Source organism: Thunnus albacares, chromosome 13, assembly GCF_914725855.1.
Source record: "Thunnus albacares chromosome 13, fThuAlb1.1, whole genome shotgun sequence".
In the NCBI taxonomy this organism is placed as follows: Eukaryota; Metazoa; Chordata; class Actinopteri; order Scombriformes; family Scombridae; genus Thunnus; species Thunnus albacares.
In genome coordinates this window covers 22,963,591-22,981,567 of record NC_058118.1, presented here as the reverse complement: position 1 = coordinate 22,981,567, position 17,977 = coordinate 22,963,591, and the positions used below count along the sequence as shown (strand labels likewise).

At 38.8% G+C, this 17,977-nt stretch overlaps 1 protein-coding gene and 1 long non-coding RNA gene across 4 annotated transcripts in view; both read left to right on the top strand.

Moving 5' to 3' along the window:
- gria1b (glutamate receptor, ionotropic, AMPA 1b) overlaps positions 1-11,039 on the top strand; it is a 102,956-nt gene extending 91,917 nt beyond the window's left edge. For all 3 annotated transcript variants that reach the window (XM_044370487.1, XM_044370489.1, XM_044370488.1), the window contains 2 exons: positions 1,329-1,463; positions 8,188-11,039. In XM_044370487.1, coding sequence (XP_044226422.1) covers positions 1,329-1,463; positions 8,188-8,400 — 348 coding nt within the window. In that variant the 3' untranslated portion in view covers positions 8,401-11,039. The remainder of the gene's footprint in view (positions 1-1,328; positions 1,464-8,187) is intronic.
- Positions 11,040-13,371: 2,332 nt separating this feature from the next.
- Positions 13,372-16,073, top strand: LOC122995745. Its single transcript, XR_006406857.1, has 3 exons — positions 13,372-14,151; positions 14,395-14,574; positions 15,128-16,073. It is a non-coding gene; the product is annotated as an uncharacterized LOC122995745 (long non-coding RNA).
- The last annotated feature ends 1,904 nt before the right edge of the window (positions 16,074-17,977 follow it).

Below are 17,977 nucleotides of genomic sequence, written 5' to 3'. Positions count from 1 at the left end.
TTTGGAGATTATTTTTGAGATTATTTTTTTTATAAAGCAAATAAATTAACATTAACAACTCTTTTAATAAAGAGACATTTTTTCTTTGTTTTCCCTCCTTCTGTTTGCATTTCTGTGCATGAAGTTGCATGTGACGGATGTATAAATATGAATCCACAAAGGCTGTGATTTGAGGCAATGGAGAAGGTAATTTTACCTTCAGTAGGAGATGAAAATTAAAGGGCTACTTCACTGATTTTGTACTGCACTTCCATAAAGTTGGGGGACTCACAAGAGACAAAAAAAACAACAATAAAATAAATGAAAGAAACTGATGCAGCTGGACTTTTGGTTCAGCTCCGAAAATAATCTATACTACATTTCCCATAATGCAACTGGATAGCATCATTAATCGTTAATTAACACTTCTGGAGCTGCTGAGTGTTTTTCCCCATACTCTATTCCCATTTTAAACTTTTTCTTTAACTGATGTCCTTAATATTTCTGAACAGAGAAACTCTAAACAGCTTTGAATACTACAATTCCCATGAGCCTCTGCTGCCATTTCTATGGAGACGAAGCCAGTCAGAACTGCAAATCAAATTTAACGTCAGAAAAGTTACTGAATTCACCCAGAATTCAATCGCAAATTAATTTAAGCTGTATTTTGTATGATTCGTTTTCTCAACATCGTAATCTTTAGCTTCCACCCGCCGTTAGTGGCAAATAAAACAGAAATTTAGTAACAACAATAACAATAAAGTTAATTTGAATAGCAGTTTTCAAAACCAAAGTTACAACAAACAATAATAAAAAAAAAAAAAAAATGGAATAAAATTAAAAGTCAGAAACCAAGGTTTTTATGTCCACAGGCTCATAACCTTTGACCTTTTTATCAAATAGACATTTTCTAACGCTGTTGTTCATCTCTTGTTCTGATTATTTAACCAGGAGAGTTTAATGTTGATCCAAACTGTAGAAGAGAGAGAACTGTTGTTACTTCTGATGTAGCTCCTCAAACTTTGCAACTCTGTAACACAACTGTTTTGACATGGGCGGTAAAACTCCTCATGATGATTAAACTGATCTTGGTAAATCAGTGGAGTGTCCCTTTAAATGATCATGAGAAAGATAATTGACTGTAAAAAATGTTTTTAATTTAAAGTTGTTTGCTAAATATTTATTTCACAGTCATTTAGAAAGTTGCCTTCTATCACGGCCTTTAAAAGTTGAAAAATGTCATCTTAGTCAGAAAGATAGTTATTGAAACTAGAGTTGTAACTGTGGTGATGTCATGACTATCTGCACTACGATTGGTTGTCCCTAACCTCCCTTCTCTGCGCTGACAGGACAAGACGAGCGCGCTCAGTCTGAGCAACGTGGCGGGAGTGTTTTATATTCTGATTGGTGGGCTGGGGCTGGCCATGCTCGTGGCTCTGGTCGAGTTCTGCTACAAATCCCGGATCGAGTCCAGAAGGATGAAGGTGAGTCCAGTTTGATCTGAGTCTATGCAGCGGTGGAAAGTAACTAAGTACATTTACTCAAGTACTGTACTTAAGTACAATTTTGAGGTACTTGTACTTTACTTGAGTATTTCCATGTGACGCTACTTTTAAATATTGTACTTTCTACTCCACTACATTTATTTGACAGCTTTAGTTACTTTTCAGATGAAGATTTGACACAATGGATAATATAACAAGCTTTTAAAATACAACACATTGTTAAAGATGAAACCAGTGGTTTCCAACCTTTTTGTCTTTTGACGTCTTACAAAAAGCAGTGTGTAGTCGGGGTCACATTTCACATGTCTATGAGTTGTTAACAGCTCCACCAAATAGTGATTTTTCTATCTAAACTTCTCACATGCTTTCATTTCAATAGATGTTCAAATGATCCAATATTTCAGCAAAAATCAAAGATTAGAGAAAAAGTCCAAAAACTGAAAACAGATTTGTGTATCAGAACTTTGTTTTTTCTTCTTTCCTCTCCCATTAATCATCTCACCACCCCTCAGATTTATCTGCTGACCCTTTGGAGGGGCCTTGACCCCTAGGTTGGGAACCACTGGACTAAAGTAGTTAACTGTATATAAAGTAGTGTAAACTAGCTCCACCTCCAGCAGCTACAACAGTAACATGCTGCTCTAACACTGATGCTTCACTATTAATAATCTAATGATGTCATATATAATAATATATCAGTCAGAGGGACCAAACCACTACTTTTACTGCAATACTTTAACTACATCAAACTCATAATACTTATGTACTTTTACTGCAATACTTTAACTACATCAAGCTCATAATACTTATGTACTTTTACTGCAATACTTTAACTACATCAAGCTCATAATACTGATGTACTTTTACTGCAATACTTTAACTACATCAAGCTCATAATACTTATGTACTTTTACTGCAATACTTTAACTACATCAAGCTCATAATACTTATGTACTTTTACTGCAATACTTGAACTACATCAAGCTCATAATACTTATGTACTTTTACTGCAATACTTTAACTACATCAAGCTCATAATACTTATGTACTTTTACCGTAGAAGGATTTTTCATGCAGGACTTTTACTTGTAATGGAGTATTTTTACTGTGCTGTATGTTGGTACTTTTACTTAAGTAAAGGATCTGAGTACCTCTTCCACCACTGCATCTGTGTATAATATTACTGTAGTAATGCACATTAATAAATTAAAACATACTCGACGCAACAGCATCAAATTTTCATGCTATGGCCAAAAGTATCTCTGTTAGTGGTATTGTAATACTGCATCAAATGTTTCTGAAATACTACTGTTAGAGTTTAAATATCATAAATACTTCACACCGTGTTCACTTTGGATTCAAAACATTAATATAAAATTAAGGCTACAACTAACAGTTTTTCTCATTATCGATTAATTATACAGTAGAGTCTATGAATTTTCAGGAAACAGTAAAAAATGCTGTTATAATTTCCTGCAATTTAGGGAGATGTATTCAAAATGTCTTGTTTTGTGTGACCAACAGTGGAAAACATGAAGATATTCAGTTTACTGTCATATATGAGAAAGAAAAGCAGCAAATATCCACTTTTGAGAAGCCATAACCTGTTAATTTGGGGAATTTTGCTTGAAAAATGAGTTCAACGATTAATTAATTATCAAAATATTTACAGAGTAATTTTCTGTCTGCACTTAATAACATCATAAACACAAGCAGGTTGGTTGTTAAAAGTTTATTACAGCTAACAGGTAATTAATTTAAATGAATTATAATGTCTGTCACTTTAATTTTAATCTGCTCATATTTTAATAAACTTATTCTGAGTTTTGATGTTTCAAATCATTTTTAGTCATACTAGCAGCTCAACTCTATGGATGTCAGTGTTTGTCGACTGGTCTACTGCTTTAGTCCAGACTGATGTATCTCAACTATTAGATGGATTGTTATGAAATCTTGTGTAGACGTTCAAGGTCCCCAGAGGATGAATCCTATTGACTTTGGTGATCCTCTGACTTTTCAGCTATTGTACATATCAGGGTTTGGTTTGTGGAGGCGGTGAGCAGCTCTGATTAATTACTGCGACAAAGGTACAATGTGATCAATCAATCACCTGCTGAGAAAGAAACCTGGCTTATCTAGTCTCATTAATTTACTTACTAAATGACAGTTTAGATAATGGCCTCACTCAATAAATCTGTGGCTGATGTACAATAGCGGCTCCGCTCATTGTCCTCAAAGCTCAACATTATGTTTCATACAAGAGTAATATTTTTTCTGAAGTTAATAGAGTTTACATCTCCACTCTAATACCTCTAAAAGGACGATTTAGTGTTAACTCACATTTTAAAGGAGAAGTTCAACATTTTGGGAAAAGCAGCTGGTTAGCCTAGCTTAGCATAAAGACTGGAAACTGAGGGGAACAGTTAGCCTGTGCCCGTCCAACGGTAACAAAATCCACGTAGCAGTACTTCTAAAGCTCACTGATCAACATGTTTTGTCTCATTTGCTAGATCCACACAACAACCAAAGTGTAAAAATGACAATTCACAGTTTAATGAAGGGCTTATGTAGCGGACTATATCTTGTGGAAGAGCTGTTGCCTGGCAACCGATGAGGAATCCAGGAAGATGCTGTCCCCCGTAAAACTGGAAATTGTCATTTTTACACTTCAGTTTTTGTAGATTAAACAAACAAGATATAATCAGCGAGCTTAGAGGTGCTGACAGGAGGACTCTGTTTCCTTTGGGCAGAGTCAGACTAGCTGTTTCCCCTCGTTTCCAGTCTTTATGCTAAACTGGACTAACTGGCAGCTGGCTGTAGCTTTGTATTTACTGTACAGACATGAGAGGGCTATTAATCTTTTACTCTAACTCTTGACAAGAAAGTGAATGCGTGTATTTCCCAAAATGTTGATCTATTACTTTAAATTCTCAATAAATGAAGAAAAATTCAACCGGTTAGAGTTTCTATTGCGACCGTCATGACAGTTTATTTTCTGCTCACATGTCAAATATTTCTGGTTGACTGGAGAACTAAATGTACATCATTTCATTTCAGTCATAATCATGTGCATCAGGACTTTGTCTTTTAAGTAGCTCTGTGTTTAAAGCAGTTCTTTATCGAGCAGACTAACAGCAGCCACAGGGCAGCAGACACTTTTACTGTCATTTGAAAGTGCATCAGCCAAACTCTGCTTCTCTGACACTCTGCTCTCCAGCTCCTCTTTATCGCCGGCGTCTGTGTGTGATGAAACTGCGGTCGCCTCATTACAGACTGTGCCGGTTTATAGCGAGACTTTGATGGGCTTCTCAAAAGGAACAAACAAGTCATTAGAGCCATTTTCTCCATCAGTCTGTTACTCTCATCTCTGCTGGACTTTTGTTATTCTCCTCACATGAGCACAAAGTGAAGACTTGAAAACCTCGCTGAAGGCGGCGGTGGCACAACATGTGAGGAGGATTTCATCAGTCGGAGCAGATGGAGGGACGAGCAGAGCCGAGTTACGCTGCTGTTACCTGCTGCGGAGGTAGATGTTTTCACCCGGAGGAGCAGCGCAACACACATGGGACGAATAATCAATACACCACGATACATTCCCTTCTGATACATTATTGATACTCAGCCATGCATGCTGCAACATGTTCACTTGTAACACTGAAGCAGAGGAGAATCTTTGCTTTGCTGCAGACATTTTAACCCTTTGCACCCGATGCAAATCGCATCAATAAGCAAACTCAGATAACTCACTCAAATCTGAACACACTGATATGATTCACATCTTGTGATCTTAAAGGATAATTCTGGTGATTTTCTGTATTTTTCTTACCGTCAGTGAAAGGAAGGATGTGTGATGATATCGTTCAAAGGAAGAGCTGTTCTTGTTTTGTAGACGTTTATTAGACGATGGCCATCGGGTCCATTCCATATACAAAGATGGTCTGGGCAATGTACCACTGTCGATGCACAGCTTATATAGGGTTACACATCTGTATCTTATCAGATGAATAACATGTTTTCCAGGGGCACTACCTCAGTTGGGAGCCGTCCATCAAGTGATTGACAGCTATCTCACAACATATTATGTGTCACAACATACCCACATCTGGAACAGTTCCAAACTTGACCATGGATCCCTTGTTTGTATCTAAAAGGCCCCCCCGAAGGGCTATACCATATTACGGTGTCATGCAGACTAGGGAATGTTTCTGTCACACGTCCAACATCCAAAATCAGTGAAGTACATAGGGTCAGATAAAATCATACTAACAGTCAGCAATCTAATAATGAACTCATCCTACTAACAAGTATCCAAAGCCTGATATATCTTATTCCTCTGAGCTGTAGACCTCCGCTGTTGTCCAAAAACTATTATAAACACATCAATGAGACACACACTAAATGATGATCCCTTTGTTTTCCATTATGACATGCAGTACGATACTTGTCATGTCATGTGATTCCTCTTGTACTTGCGTCGTATGACAAATAACAGGTGGTTAAATTTAGTTTCAGGTGCTTCTGGGAATAAAAAGAAAACATTAACAGAATGTTGTTCAGATTAAAAAAAAAATATTGCAGAGAGAAAAGTTTATATTTTCATCAGGCACATGTTGCCTCTTATAAGAGATATTTGTCATTCAGGACATCACAAATCTGCTGTCTGATGTTTTAACAGGTGACTGTTTAGCCTGCAGGCAGCAGCAGCATTAATAGACTTAGTGCAGAGATAGATGCTGTCGTATTGTGTTTTGACAACATGTCGACCTGCCATGACGAAATAAACCCTCGATTAAAGTGAGAGAGATGGACGAGAGACAAAAGAAAGACATAAAGAGAGAGAGAGAGAGAGAGAGATGCCGTCCCTGTGTTTACAGTGTCTGCAGGTTGAATGAGGTGGATTGTAAGCTGCTGACTTCCTGCCGATGAGGTGAAAGCAGGAGGGAGTTGGCGTTTGACTTTGTTGTTGCGTTGTGGGAGTGCTTACTCCGAGGTGCTCCAATAAGTGAATCAACCTGGGATTTATTTGTAACATCTGCCTGACGACTGTTGATGTCAGCCGGCGAACAGCGAGGGAGAGTCAGAGCCTCAGAGGCCCGATAAAGGATATTAACTGCAGATCCACATCATTAGTTTCACTGAAAGCACAAACAGAGAGAGTTACTGTGCTACACAAAAACAACTTTTACTGTTATTACTACTGCTGATAACTACACACACACACACACACACACATACACACACACACACACACACACAGATGAAGGAATGTATGATTAGAAGACCTGACATCGTGAAACACCCAGTGCATGCTGGGTGGCACGAGTGAGTAAAATATTGATGACACTTAACATTTTTGCAGTGAGGTAATTTCTTTTTCTTTCATCTTACCGATATGTTATCACCCTCCTACACGACGGTGCGACCACACACACGCACACACACACACACACACACAAACAGTATACACTTATTTGACACTATGCTTTCCAGAAAACAAGTTCAATGCCAAAACAGTGTATTTTTATTGGCAGTGAATCTGCAGAGGTTACAGATGGACAATGACAGCACTTATCTTTGGCTTCTTATAAACACAACAGTCATATTTTAATGACCTGAACCAAGAGGTTTTAGTTCCTAAAGGTAAAGGATAAGGCTGGTGTTATTTTATATTTTCAGTCACTCAGCCACAGTGGTTTGGCTTTATGGATGGCAGTTGTTGTGAAGCGAGATATTCAGAAGTAAAAGTGCAATATATTTTTCTCTTGGACAACTTTACATGACTCACTGTTGAAGCTCTTCTTTGGCTCGGATCAGCATTAAACTCCTGGTTTAATCATCAGAACAAAACTGTGTTAGAAAATATCTGGTTCTTTGACAAGAAGAAGAAGCTAACTACAGCTCCCAAGGTGCATTTCAGCAAGAAACATCCAATCACAGAGCTTAAAACTCTGTCACGTTCTGTCATGAACGGCAGAAGCTAAAGATTACAGAGTTGAGAAAACTGATTTTAAGTGACTTCAGTAACGTGTTTTGTTTACAACTTCAACAACAACTTGAATTAATTACTGCTCTGACTGGCTTCTTCTACATAGCAGCAGCCGAGGCTCATGGGTATTGTAGTATTTTCATCCGTTTCCCAAAATGAAAGAGAAAAACCTGATTTCTCAACAATGGGACGGTTTAAATAATTGAAATTGGTGGTGATAATATAAACCTATAGGATTGTTACATTATCCAGGAGAGTCCTGTGTTTCTGCCTCAGTAATATTGAGATCGTTTGAAATGAGAATATACAGCAGCTCCTCCCACTTCACATCTCTATTGGATGGACTGTCGTGCCTCACAGAGCTACTAGCATGACTGAAAACTCTTTTAGTCTTGTTCAAATGTCAATTTTCGATTCTTTTAGGTTTCAACAGGAAATCCATCAAGATGCTCTGAAGAGACAGAAAAGTGCAGAGAAGCTAAATTTGAGGAAGATGAGAGGTTTATTTTTGACTGAGACAGCTTGAAACAGATTTTCCTGCTAAATAAAGATCAACAAGGAATGTAGGAGTCAGGTGAGATGGATTTTTACACCTGACTCCTACAAACATCCCTTAAATCCTCAAAACTCCCTCCCAGGATCTACCAAACTTCTCTGTGTGTTAATCGATGTGATTTTACATTGTTAAACAGGCTCCTTCTCTTCTCTGTGTTGCAGGAGCTAATCGACGCCGCCATGATGAGCAGCAGCCTCGGCGGGATGGCTGGCGGAGGTGGCGGGGCAGCGGCGGGCGGTTTAGGAGGCGGAGGTGCGTCGGGGCTCGGAGAGAACGGCCGCGTGGTGGCGCATGACTTCCCAAAAGCCAGAGCTCAGGGTTTACCCTGCATGAGCAAAGCTGCCGGCCTGGGACTGTCCTCCACCGGCATGTGATCACAGCAGAGACTCCTGATTGGACGGAGCGCTCCTGTCTGTCTACCTGTCAGTCTGTCGTTAGGGAAGGAAAGGAGAGAGGAAGGAGGCGAGGGGAAGACATGAGCCAGAGGAAAAGATGGAGGGGATAGGAAAGAAGAAAGAGGAAGGATGAAAGGAGGAGAGAATAAAGGAAAGGAGTGATGGAAGGTAAGAGAAGAATGGAGGTAGTTTAACTGAAAAAAAAGGAAAAAGAGGGAAGAAGGAAAGATGAAAGGAGAGGAAATACGATGGGAAGGAGAGAGCAGAAGTGCGAGGGAACAAAAAGAAAGAACATGAAAGAAAAAGAGGCAAAAGAGAAGGAGAGAAAAGGAAACAACAGAAGACGTTTGTCAGGCAGGCAGAAGGTGGAGTGTTCATGTTCACTGTGACTGCACTGGATATAACAGATCTCTGATGAACAGAGTGCACCTGAACACATCTCAACACACCTGAGCTGAATCGACTGGTCTTAACAAACTCTCCAAACCTGTCAAACTGAAGTTCTTTATTCAGTGTTTTTTCTACTAAACTCTTCTGCAATAATCGAGCCCGCGAGGAGAAAAAAACAGAGGAGGGATTCATTTTTTTAAACTTCTGAAAGATTGACTTCATGCACCTGCTCTTCTTCCTCTTTTTCTTCTTTTCCTCACGTCCTCCTCCTCCAGTTCAGCTTTGTCACGTTCACGCAAAACGCCACTTTCATACCAGAGACGGTTGAGAAGTCAAGAGTTCGAGCATGTCAACCTTTTAAACCTTTTTACTATAGAACACAGATCAACACTTGGTGATGAAAAAGCTGAGGAGAAAGATGATAACAGCTGATCAGTGAGCTGCCTCCACGACAACACGTCAAGTATGAAGAGAGAGAGATGAGTCACATAACATGCTGCATTTCTCCACTTTCTCCACTGAAAGTATATGTTTTGGCTCAGATTGTACGATGATGTCATGTTGGCGTTGGAGGTTTTAATGGCTTCAAAATGTTGTAACTGATCTGAGACCTCCTGTATGAAAACACCTGAACCCAATGTGGGTAAGTTATTTTTCTAAAAAGAGAAATGTGAATCTGAATAGACCAGAGGATAATTAGACCCGATCCTAAAAAGAATGTCAAGTAGAGCTGCAATGATTAGTCGATGAATTGATTATTTGATCAAAAGAAAATTAATCAGCAACTGTTTTGCTAATTGATTAATTGTTTTAGTCATTTTTTTTAAGCAAAAACATTAAACATTTGCTTCTCAAATTATTCCCAAATACCTGCCAAACTAATGACATTTCCATCAGCCTCAGCTGTACGTTATGTGTCGTGCTAATTAGCAGCTTGGTGAACATCAAGGTGCTGTAGACTCTTAAAGGCGTTTTTCAGACCTGTGCTTTTTAGTCCGGTTGAATGGGACTCTGGTTGGTTTCTGGTTCATTCATTGGTAGGATTTGTTTGTGCAGATCTGAACACAACAACTGCACAGAGACCCTTTACAGGAAGTGTCACAAACCAATTCTGGAGCGATTTGTTTGTGGTGGGAACGTGATCCAACCTCCATCTGACCGACTACAAGGCTGCAAGTTTGGGTCCGACCTGAGCCGACAACCATTGTCTTCTTGATATTTGGGCAGACAGGAGCTTCTTCAGGACCTACTTTTTTCAGACCTCGATTCATTCTCCAGCTAGTTGCTAGCAACTGTTAATTTCACTCATCAGCGTCGGGTTACGGGAGCCGTTGTAGTCGGTCAGATGGAGGTCGGATCACGTTACCTCCACAAACAAACAGCTACAAAGTTCGTTTGTGACCAGATCAAGACCACCTCCGAGTACGATTGCTGAGTTCAGATCTGCACAAATGAATTGTACCGAGGAGGAAAACCAACCAGATTCCCATTCAACTGGACTAAGAAGCACAGGTCTGAAAACGCCCTTAGTCTTGTTAAAGTTGCAGTGAGTTGTGTTAAAAATAAACCACTAAATGTCGCTGTGATCACACGCGATTCAGTGACCTTCATTTCCTCCGTCTTCTCGGACAGCAGACGTCAACATGTTGAGGTCAGTTCAGTGACAAAGTTTAAGTATATTTAGAAAGTGTCAATCCTGACATCTACCCTTTACTGTTTTAGATCCCTCAAACATGTTTTCTGCTCACAAAATGTCACTGGAGCTGCAGAAAAGACGTCATGTCGTTTATGTTGCTTGAACATGAGGTTTTTTTTTGTTTTTTTTGAGTGGAATTTACTGGTTAATGGAAATCTGCTCTGCCTTGTACTTTACATGATTGAAAAAAAACAAAGCTCAACACTTTGAAACTCCACTGATCATGTTTAAAGTTTGGATCAAACAGCTGCTGCCGTTGTGTTTAAGTTCAGGTCGGTCACATGTTTCTGGGTATTTTCTCCTCAGTGTTTTCTGGACTGAACACATGACGCAGCAGCACCACAGTAGAACTTTTTATACTCTTGAACTGAACAAATATCAGGAATAATATGTTCACATTTGTATGATATGAATGATACGTGCCGAGCTACACCTGTTTGTCTTTTGAACTGATTTATGAGTTTATAATTATTTTGATTTTGTTGATTCTGTTCAGATCAGTTAATCTATTTAATAAAAACTCTTAACATGATCTCCGCTTTTGTCCTTTCTTTAGTTTTGCAGACATTTGTGGTCCCTTAAAGATGAATCCTATCATTTACTCTCTCAGTGAATTTTGCTCAGTTGTGATGAAAATGTATGTTTGAACTTTCCATTATTCTTTAATGACTTCTCATCCATTTTGTCTTCTAAGTTGAACAGTTAAGCTGACATGGATGAGAAGTCCTAAAAGTGTCACAGTTCACATCCCGTCTTCTACCATCTGTCATCTGTTGAAGTTGCAGAGTGGTGAAGGCAAGATAGCAGAAATTGGGTTTTAATTTTAATGGACCTGCACGTTCTCTACCCAAACCTTAAAGCAGCTATAATTGATATTTTTTATAACTCCACAGTCTGAACTGTCAGTGTGTAATGTGTTGGTTGTGGCTCGTAGTGATGAATCTACAGAGAATTATCAGTGACTCTGCAGCTCCTCTCGGCTTTACGGAGCTTTATAGTGAGTTTCAGCTCATTGTTTATCTGTTCAGCTGCAACTTTACTGTTCTGGTTCACTCTCAGCGCTCTCATAGCGTCGTTTTGGGTCACAGCAGGCAGCTGTTTTCAGAGAAAAAGCTCTAAAAAGTCACTGTACACTACCTGCTCAGCATCAAACGACAAACAGACACAGTTAGCTGTAGACTAGCTGGTGAACATAGTGGAGCATTTAGCAGCTAAAGAGCCAGATATTTCCCTCAGGAGTTGGTAGAGAGCAAAAACAGAACTAAAAGAGAGTGAATATTGGACTTACATTCACCAGGTGGACAGAAACATGACTCCAAATGAATGATAATGTTGCTCCGTAACTGCTGGATGTGGAAATAAGCAACTGTTGGCTAACAAGTTCAACATATCAGCTTAAAATCTGATAATATGTCAGTGTGAACAAGTGTTCACTACTTGTTTCTGATGAAAACTAGAGGATAAAAACATCAGTTAATGCAGGTTTAACCATAGAAGCGCTAGATCAGATAATGTTTGTATGATTCATTTTTGTAATAGTTTTCGAGGCGCAGAAAATTGTTGTTGTGAGGACTTTTTGGTCCCGTGTCATGCTTCATGTCAACAGTCATTTCAGTATTTAAACAAGAGAACAATCTTTCTCAAACATTGACCAAGTGCTTTGAGTTCCCTCGACTTAAACATCAAATGTTAAAAAATAAATAAATGAATGAAATATGGTGACAGTGAATGTTTTGCAGATTCAACATTTAGTCATTCGTGTTGTTTGTATGATCAATGTGTCTGCAGCATTAATTAGAATTAATAGTTCCTGATTGAAACACAAGTTTAGCCAATTTTTGAAGTTCCTGTATGGCTGCTTGTGTTTATACAACATTTAAAGGTATAATATGTAATTATTCCACATTAAAATGTCTAAAAACAACTAGACCTATGTTATATATGTTGTTGAGTTGTGTATTTTCAAACCCAGAGAAATCTGTAATTGAATCAAAGTAACGGACCGTTTCATTCGGTCGCCTGTCGATGGCGTCATACCTCCTCTACCAAAGAGTAAACACGCACAAGATGCAAACGGCGGCGCTGTGTTTGTCCGCTACAATGGCGTCTACCAAAGAGTAACTTATACACATACAAGATAATACATTGGCGTTGTGGTTGTTCCACAGTAACTGTTATAAATTGACTTTTATTCAGTTTTAAGCCACATTTTCATGATAAATTTTAACTATATATTTTAGCCGAAAGAAGGATTTTAGTCGTTGGACGTCTGGATCTTAAGTTATCAGAGAAATAAACTGGACAAACGTTAGCAGCAGCTCGGCTAACAGCCCCTCCAGGAAGTCCGGTGGTCGCCGAACATCGTCAGAGAAATATTGATTTTTTAGGTGAAACAGCTTTAATTAGTATTTTTAACGATTTTAATCTGTGTGTCCGTTTGTTCTGGAGAGGAGGAGACCTCTGCGGATAATTCGGCTCCCGGGAGAAACCGACCGAACATCTGGATCTAAAGTTATAAGAGAAATAAACCGAACAAGTGTTAGCAGCAGCTCGGCTAACAGCCTGTACCGGACGTCCGGTGGTCGCCGTACATCGTCAGAGAAACACTGATATTTTAGGTTAAACAGCTTTATTCAGTGTTTTTACCTGTAATCTCCGGGTCCGTTTGTTCTGGAGAGGAGGAGACCTCTGCGGGTAAAAACATCCCGAATGATGAACACTGGAGTAATCCTATCCCAGTGAAGCTGGTTATTTAACAACAAAGACAACAACTCCCATGATCCCTTGCTACTTCACACCGTCATCACACTCCGTCTTTTGTTAGTGTTTTGATTGAGACCCCTAGCGGCTGAAATTACATGTTGTGCGTTTAAGAACTTTGGCTTCTTTTGGTCAATGAAAAACAAGTTTATATTTCTAAAGTTGGATTTCCATTCCTGCAACTGTGGTGTTGATGACATCTGTATATTTCCCTCATCTGTTGTTTTATAGAACATTATAAAATAATTGCTAATGATGCTCTGAAGCCACAGGGAGACACCAGATGGGGGGTTAAATCAGATTTTGTCTCCCATTTTCAGCTCAACATGAGGCGCTTTATCTCCGGTCTATTGATGGTAAAAAATCTCCTTTACAGGCCAGTACAGCTGTCAGATGAAGGAGTGTCATTTAGACTCTCTCTGGTTTAATTATCTGACAGAAAATATAGTTTTTGGGTGCAGAAATGCAGTTTACAGAAATATCCACAGACAGATGTAACGTGGTGATTGAGTCTCTGTAAAAGTTTCTCAGTAAAAGACGTCAAGCTCTGAAAGAAAAGTTGTGACTGTTGCTCAAACGTTGGTAAATATAAAAATACATTTAAGTTAGACAGCAGGAGGTTTTCTGATTAGTGACACCCCAAAATCTACTTTAGAGACAACTGGCAGGGAAATCTATGCTGAGTGGAGAAACAGAGAAATCTCTCTGGTATTCAAATGATAATTTCAGCTTAACCTGCCGTCACTTCAGCAGACATTACTGAAGGAAATCAGCCTGCGGGAAGGATGACACGATCAATACGCCTGAGTTTGAGAAATGTGAAATTTGTTCTCTGAAATGTGATGACAGACAGACTACTCCTCAGGAAACTTAAGTCCTTCAAGGTCAGTAGGAAGATTTCTTTGCCTTTTTTTTTCACACTTTCATTGTCTGGATTATTGTCAATGTTAGAAATTTATGTACAGTTCCTACAGCAGCATCATTAGCCTTATATACCATTTGTATTTGACTTTTAGTGGTGCAAACAAACACCAAGAATGAATCTTTTTCTAAATAATCTTTATTTGATAGTTTTAATCCTTTACAATAATTACTACTACACATCGACTACACACTGCTATTTACAGGATGTCAAAAGCCAAGAAGAGCAGTGGTGGCCTAAAGGTTAGAGAAGCGAGCTTGTGACTGGAAGGTCGTTGGTTCAATCCCCAGACTGGCAGGATAAATCTCAGTGGGGAAAGTGAAAAGCAGCTCTCAACCCCTCCCTCTTTACCACCACTGAGGTGCCCTTGACTACCAGCTGACAGGTGTGAATGTGATCAGACTGTTCCTGCAAAAAGAGAAGTTTCCTCTCAGTGGAACTTCCATGAATAAATAAAGGTTAAAGAAAAAAAGTTGGTTCTTGTATTATCCATTGTGTCAACTCTTCATCTGAAAAGTAAGTAAAGCTGTCAAATAAATGTAGTGGAGTAGAAAGTACAATATTTCCCTCTGAAATGTAGTGGAGTGGAAGTATAAAGTAGCATCAAATTGAAATACTCAAGTAAAGTACAAGTACCTCAAAATTGTACTAACGTACTGCGAAGTTCAATAAAATGAACATCTTTGTCTTCGCCTGTTTCCCCTCCAGTCTCCAGCTCAGTCCCTTATGGTTCTTTCACCTTTTCTTCTTTTTATTTCTTTGCTTTATCGATCTGTTTCTTGGTGCAACATCTTCATTTTCACCATCCATCTTTCCAATTTCCAACTTCTCCTTCCTGCACAAACACCTTTATCACCTTTGTGTTTATGGCACTTATTTTTTCCTCTTTCCTCTCTCTCTTCTTTCTCTGTCTTTTTGTCCTTGTTTCTCTCCATTAGCTTTCGCTCTTTTCCAAGCTCTCAGGACCTTTCATTGAACAGTTTGGTGTCCTGAGGGGGACATCATATCACGCAACACCTCATTACTCCCCCGGCTGTGAGGGAGGACGGAGACAGACGGGGTCGAAACAAAGCCGACAATTAGCCCCAGAAAAGGCCCTGATTAGGAGTTTGTGGTCCATTACCTTCCGCTGCTCACCCTCATAGAAACAGCGAGGAGGAGGAGGACCTGTTCCCTGAGGGGCCACCGAAAAAAACACCAGACCATTCTTTACTGGAGGAAATATAGAGAAGTTTGAAATGAAACAAGTGGAAATGAGCTGAAGGGTTTCTAGCACTCTGAGAAACTTTATTTTGTTAAAAAGAAGAATGTGAGTAAGAGGAAACATAACACAAATGTTTAAAAGTCAACAAGTTTAGATTCACTGTGTTTTGAACTCAGGATGAGAAGGTAACAGGACAGTAACTAACTACAGAAAGTCCAGACTGAGAGTGGAACATTTAACAAATATAACTTTAATAATGATGCTTTAAACTCATGTTAGCGTTGCCGTTTTGACATTAGCAAAGTGTGAAAAAGTAGTGAAGCATTTAACAATGCTAATGTTTATTTGATCACTTTTTATAGTTTTGTCTTGTTTGAAGTCAATAAACCAACACCACAGTCTCCATCAATATATATTTACCATCTGTGGAGACAAAACAATTTATATCTGCATTCAGTCATATTTATCTGGATAAAAGTCTGTGTTTCAGTAATTTCTGCTCCTGTTGTTGATCTCATCGTTGATGTGCACGTATTTATTCGTCTTTTAAGAAAATTGTGACATGTGACGTATGTAAGCACTTTGGGGAATAAAATGCAGTGTATAAAACACGAGAAAATAGTGAAAACGCTTGTTTTAATTTATTAGAGCCAAAGCCACTTCAGATATCTCCTTTTGTCAGATCAACAGTTCAAAACATGGAAAACATGGAATCAAATTTTCACATTTGATAAGCTGCAACTGCAAATATTTGGTATTTTTGCTTAAAGACTGTCTAAAATGATTATTTGATTATAAGGATTTTCTGTTGATCGACTAATCATTGCAAAGAATTAATTTTAAGTTTGCATTTTTAAAATAATTATGTTGTTTAGTTCTCTAGTTAGCTTGTTAGCTCCTTGGCTAGCTGGAGTGGCAGTCATTTGTACATTTTACAAGTTTTACACTGAAACTTGCTGATGCTGTGTTCATACCTCAAAGAAAAAAAAATCTTTTTAACAATAATAATTTAAAAAATCCATTTAATCCCCCCCCCCCCAAACTCTTCATCTCCATCGTCATCAACCTACTGCGTCAGAGTTAACAGCCCGGGGTTATAGGAGAGAGATCTAAAGGAATCTGATTAATGAAAGGTGGGTTTTCAATTAAAAATAACACAGCACACCCCAGAGAAACTCCTCATTCCCTCCTCCATCTCCCTCCATGAGAGGCTCTATCAGCCTCGTAGCCGGCCGTTTACTGACACATAACAGCCTCTCAATCCACCACCTCAGATGTGTCTAATGTTTTTCAACCCAGTTTAGATGAAATCACGCCCACTTCCATATGACCAAAGGCTTGACAGAATGAACTATCCCAAAATGCATTGCATCTCTTCAGACTCCGCAATGACAGGGATACGCCACACTAAAAGCTGTTGTAATTTTCACTGTAGAACTGTTGATATGTCACTTATTAAGTTTTAATATTTTTTTCAGATGAGAAAGTAATCATGTAGATTCCCAATATGTGGTCATTTTATCCAAATAACGCCTGTTTGTGAATCTGCTGCAACATTTTCGGAGGTTTTTCGGAACCACTGACCAGGTGAGATCAGCTGGTCATCTCAGCTGCTAGCAGCCCGACAACTTCCGTCGTCATCCTAGGGAGATTATGATCCGATGAACTGATCTGCAGGTGATTTGAAGTGATGTCATCAGATGACTTGTTTTGTCTGACCAACAGTCCCAAATATGTTTAATTTACCACTTTCCTGTAAGAAACAGGATTATAAAACGATTATAAAAATGGTTGCCGATTAATTTTTTCTGTCAATCAATTAATTGACTAATTGTTGCAACTCTATTAAATTGCAACAGCAAATACATTTGGAAATGTAATATTGTGTTTTCTCTTGTTTCCCATCCAAATATTCAATCTTGCAGTACAATATCCAGCGGTAGTAACATTTCTATGGTTATATTTAGGCATTTGCAGCACTTCGCTAAGGAACGTGAGAACATCTTTGGATGAAACCGACATTTAAATCCAGTATTTCTACAGTGGACGTGGCACACAGCTTGTACAGCGAAGAAGAGAACAGTGCCATGGTTGTAGTTCTGCTTCTGAAAGCTGGTCATAGTTTGTGGAAAATACTGGTGTTTCAACGCAGGTTTTGCCCTGGGCAAAGATGTTCTCATCCTGGGTAGATAGTAAACACCCGTGCAGTCATGAAAATACCTTGGAGATGCAAACCACTGCCAGATAACATGTAAAAAAATAACATTTATATTTCCCCCATAAGGTTCGCCCTGGGAAGCCTGTGAGACTCTGTCTTGGTTTAACACAAGTGTTTTTGTTGTCTAACTCTCTACACTCTGGTGTCAATGTCTGGCGTTTTGTACCTCCACCATCCACCCTGACCTCCTCCCTACAACGTCAGTGTGATATATAAATGTAGCTTCATACATTTGAAAAAAAAACATTGCATGTGAACATCATACAGATAGTGATTACTTTTGTAAATGCAATATAATTGGAAAAGCAATTTAGTTGTATATAAACAGAATTTATGAGAGACAGGGTTGCAAAATGTATATACAAG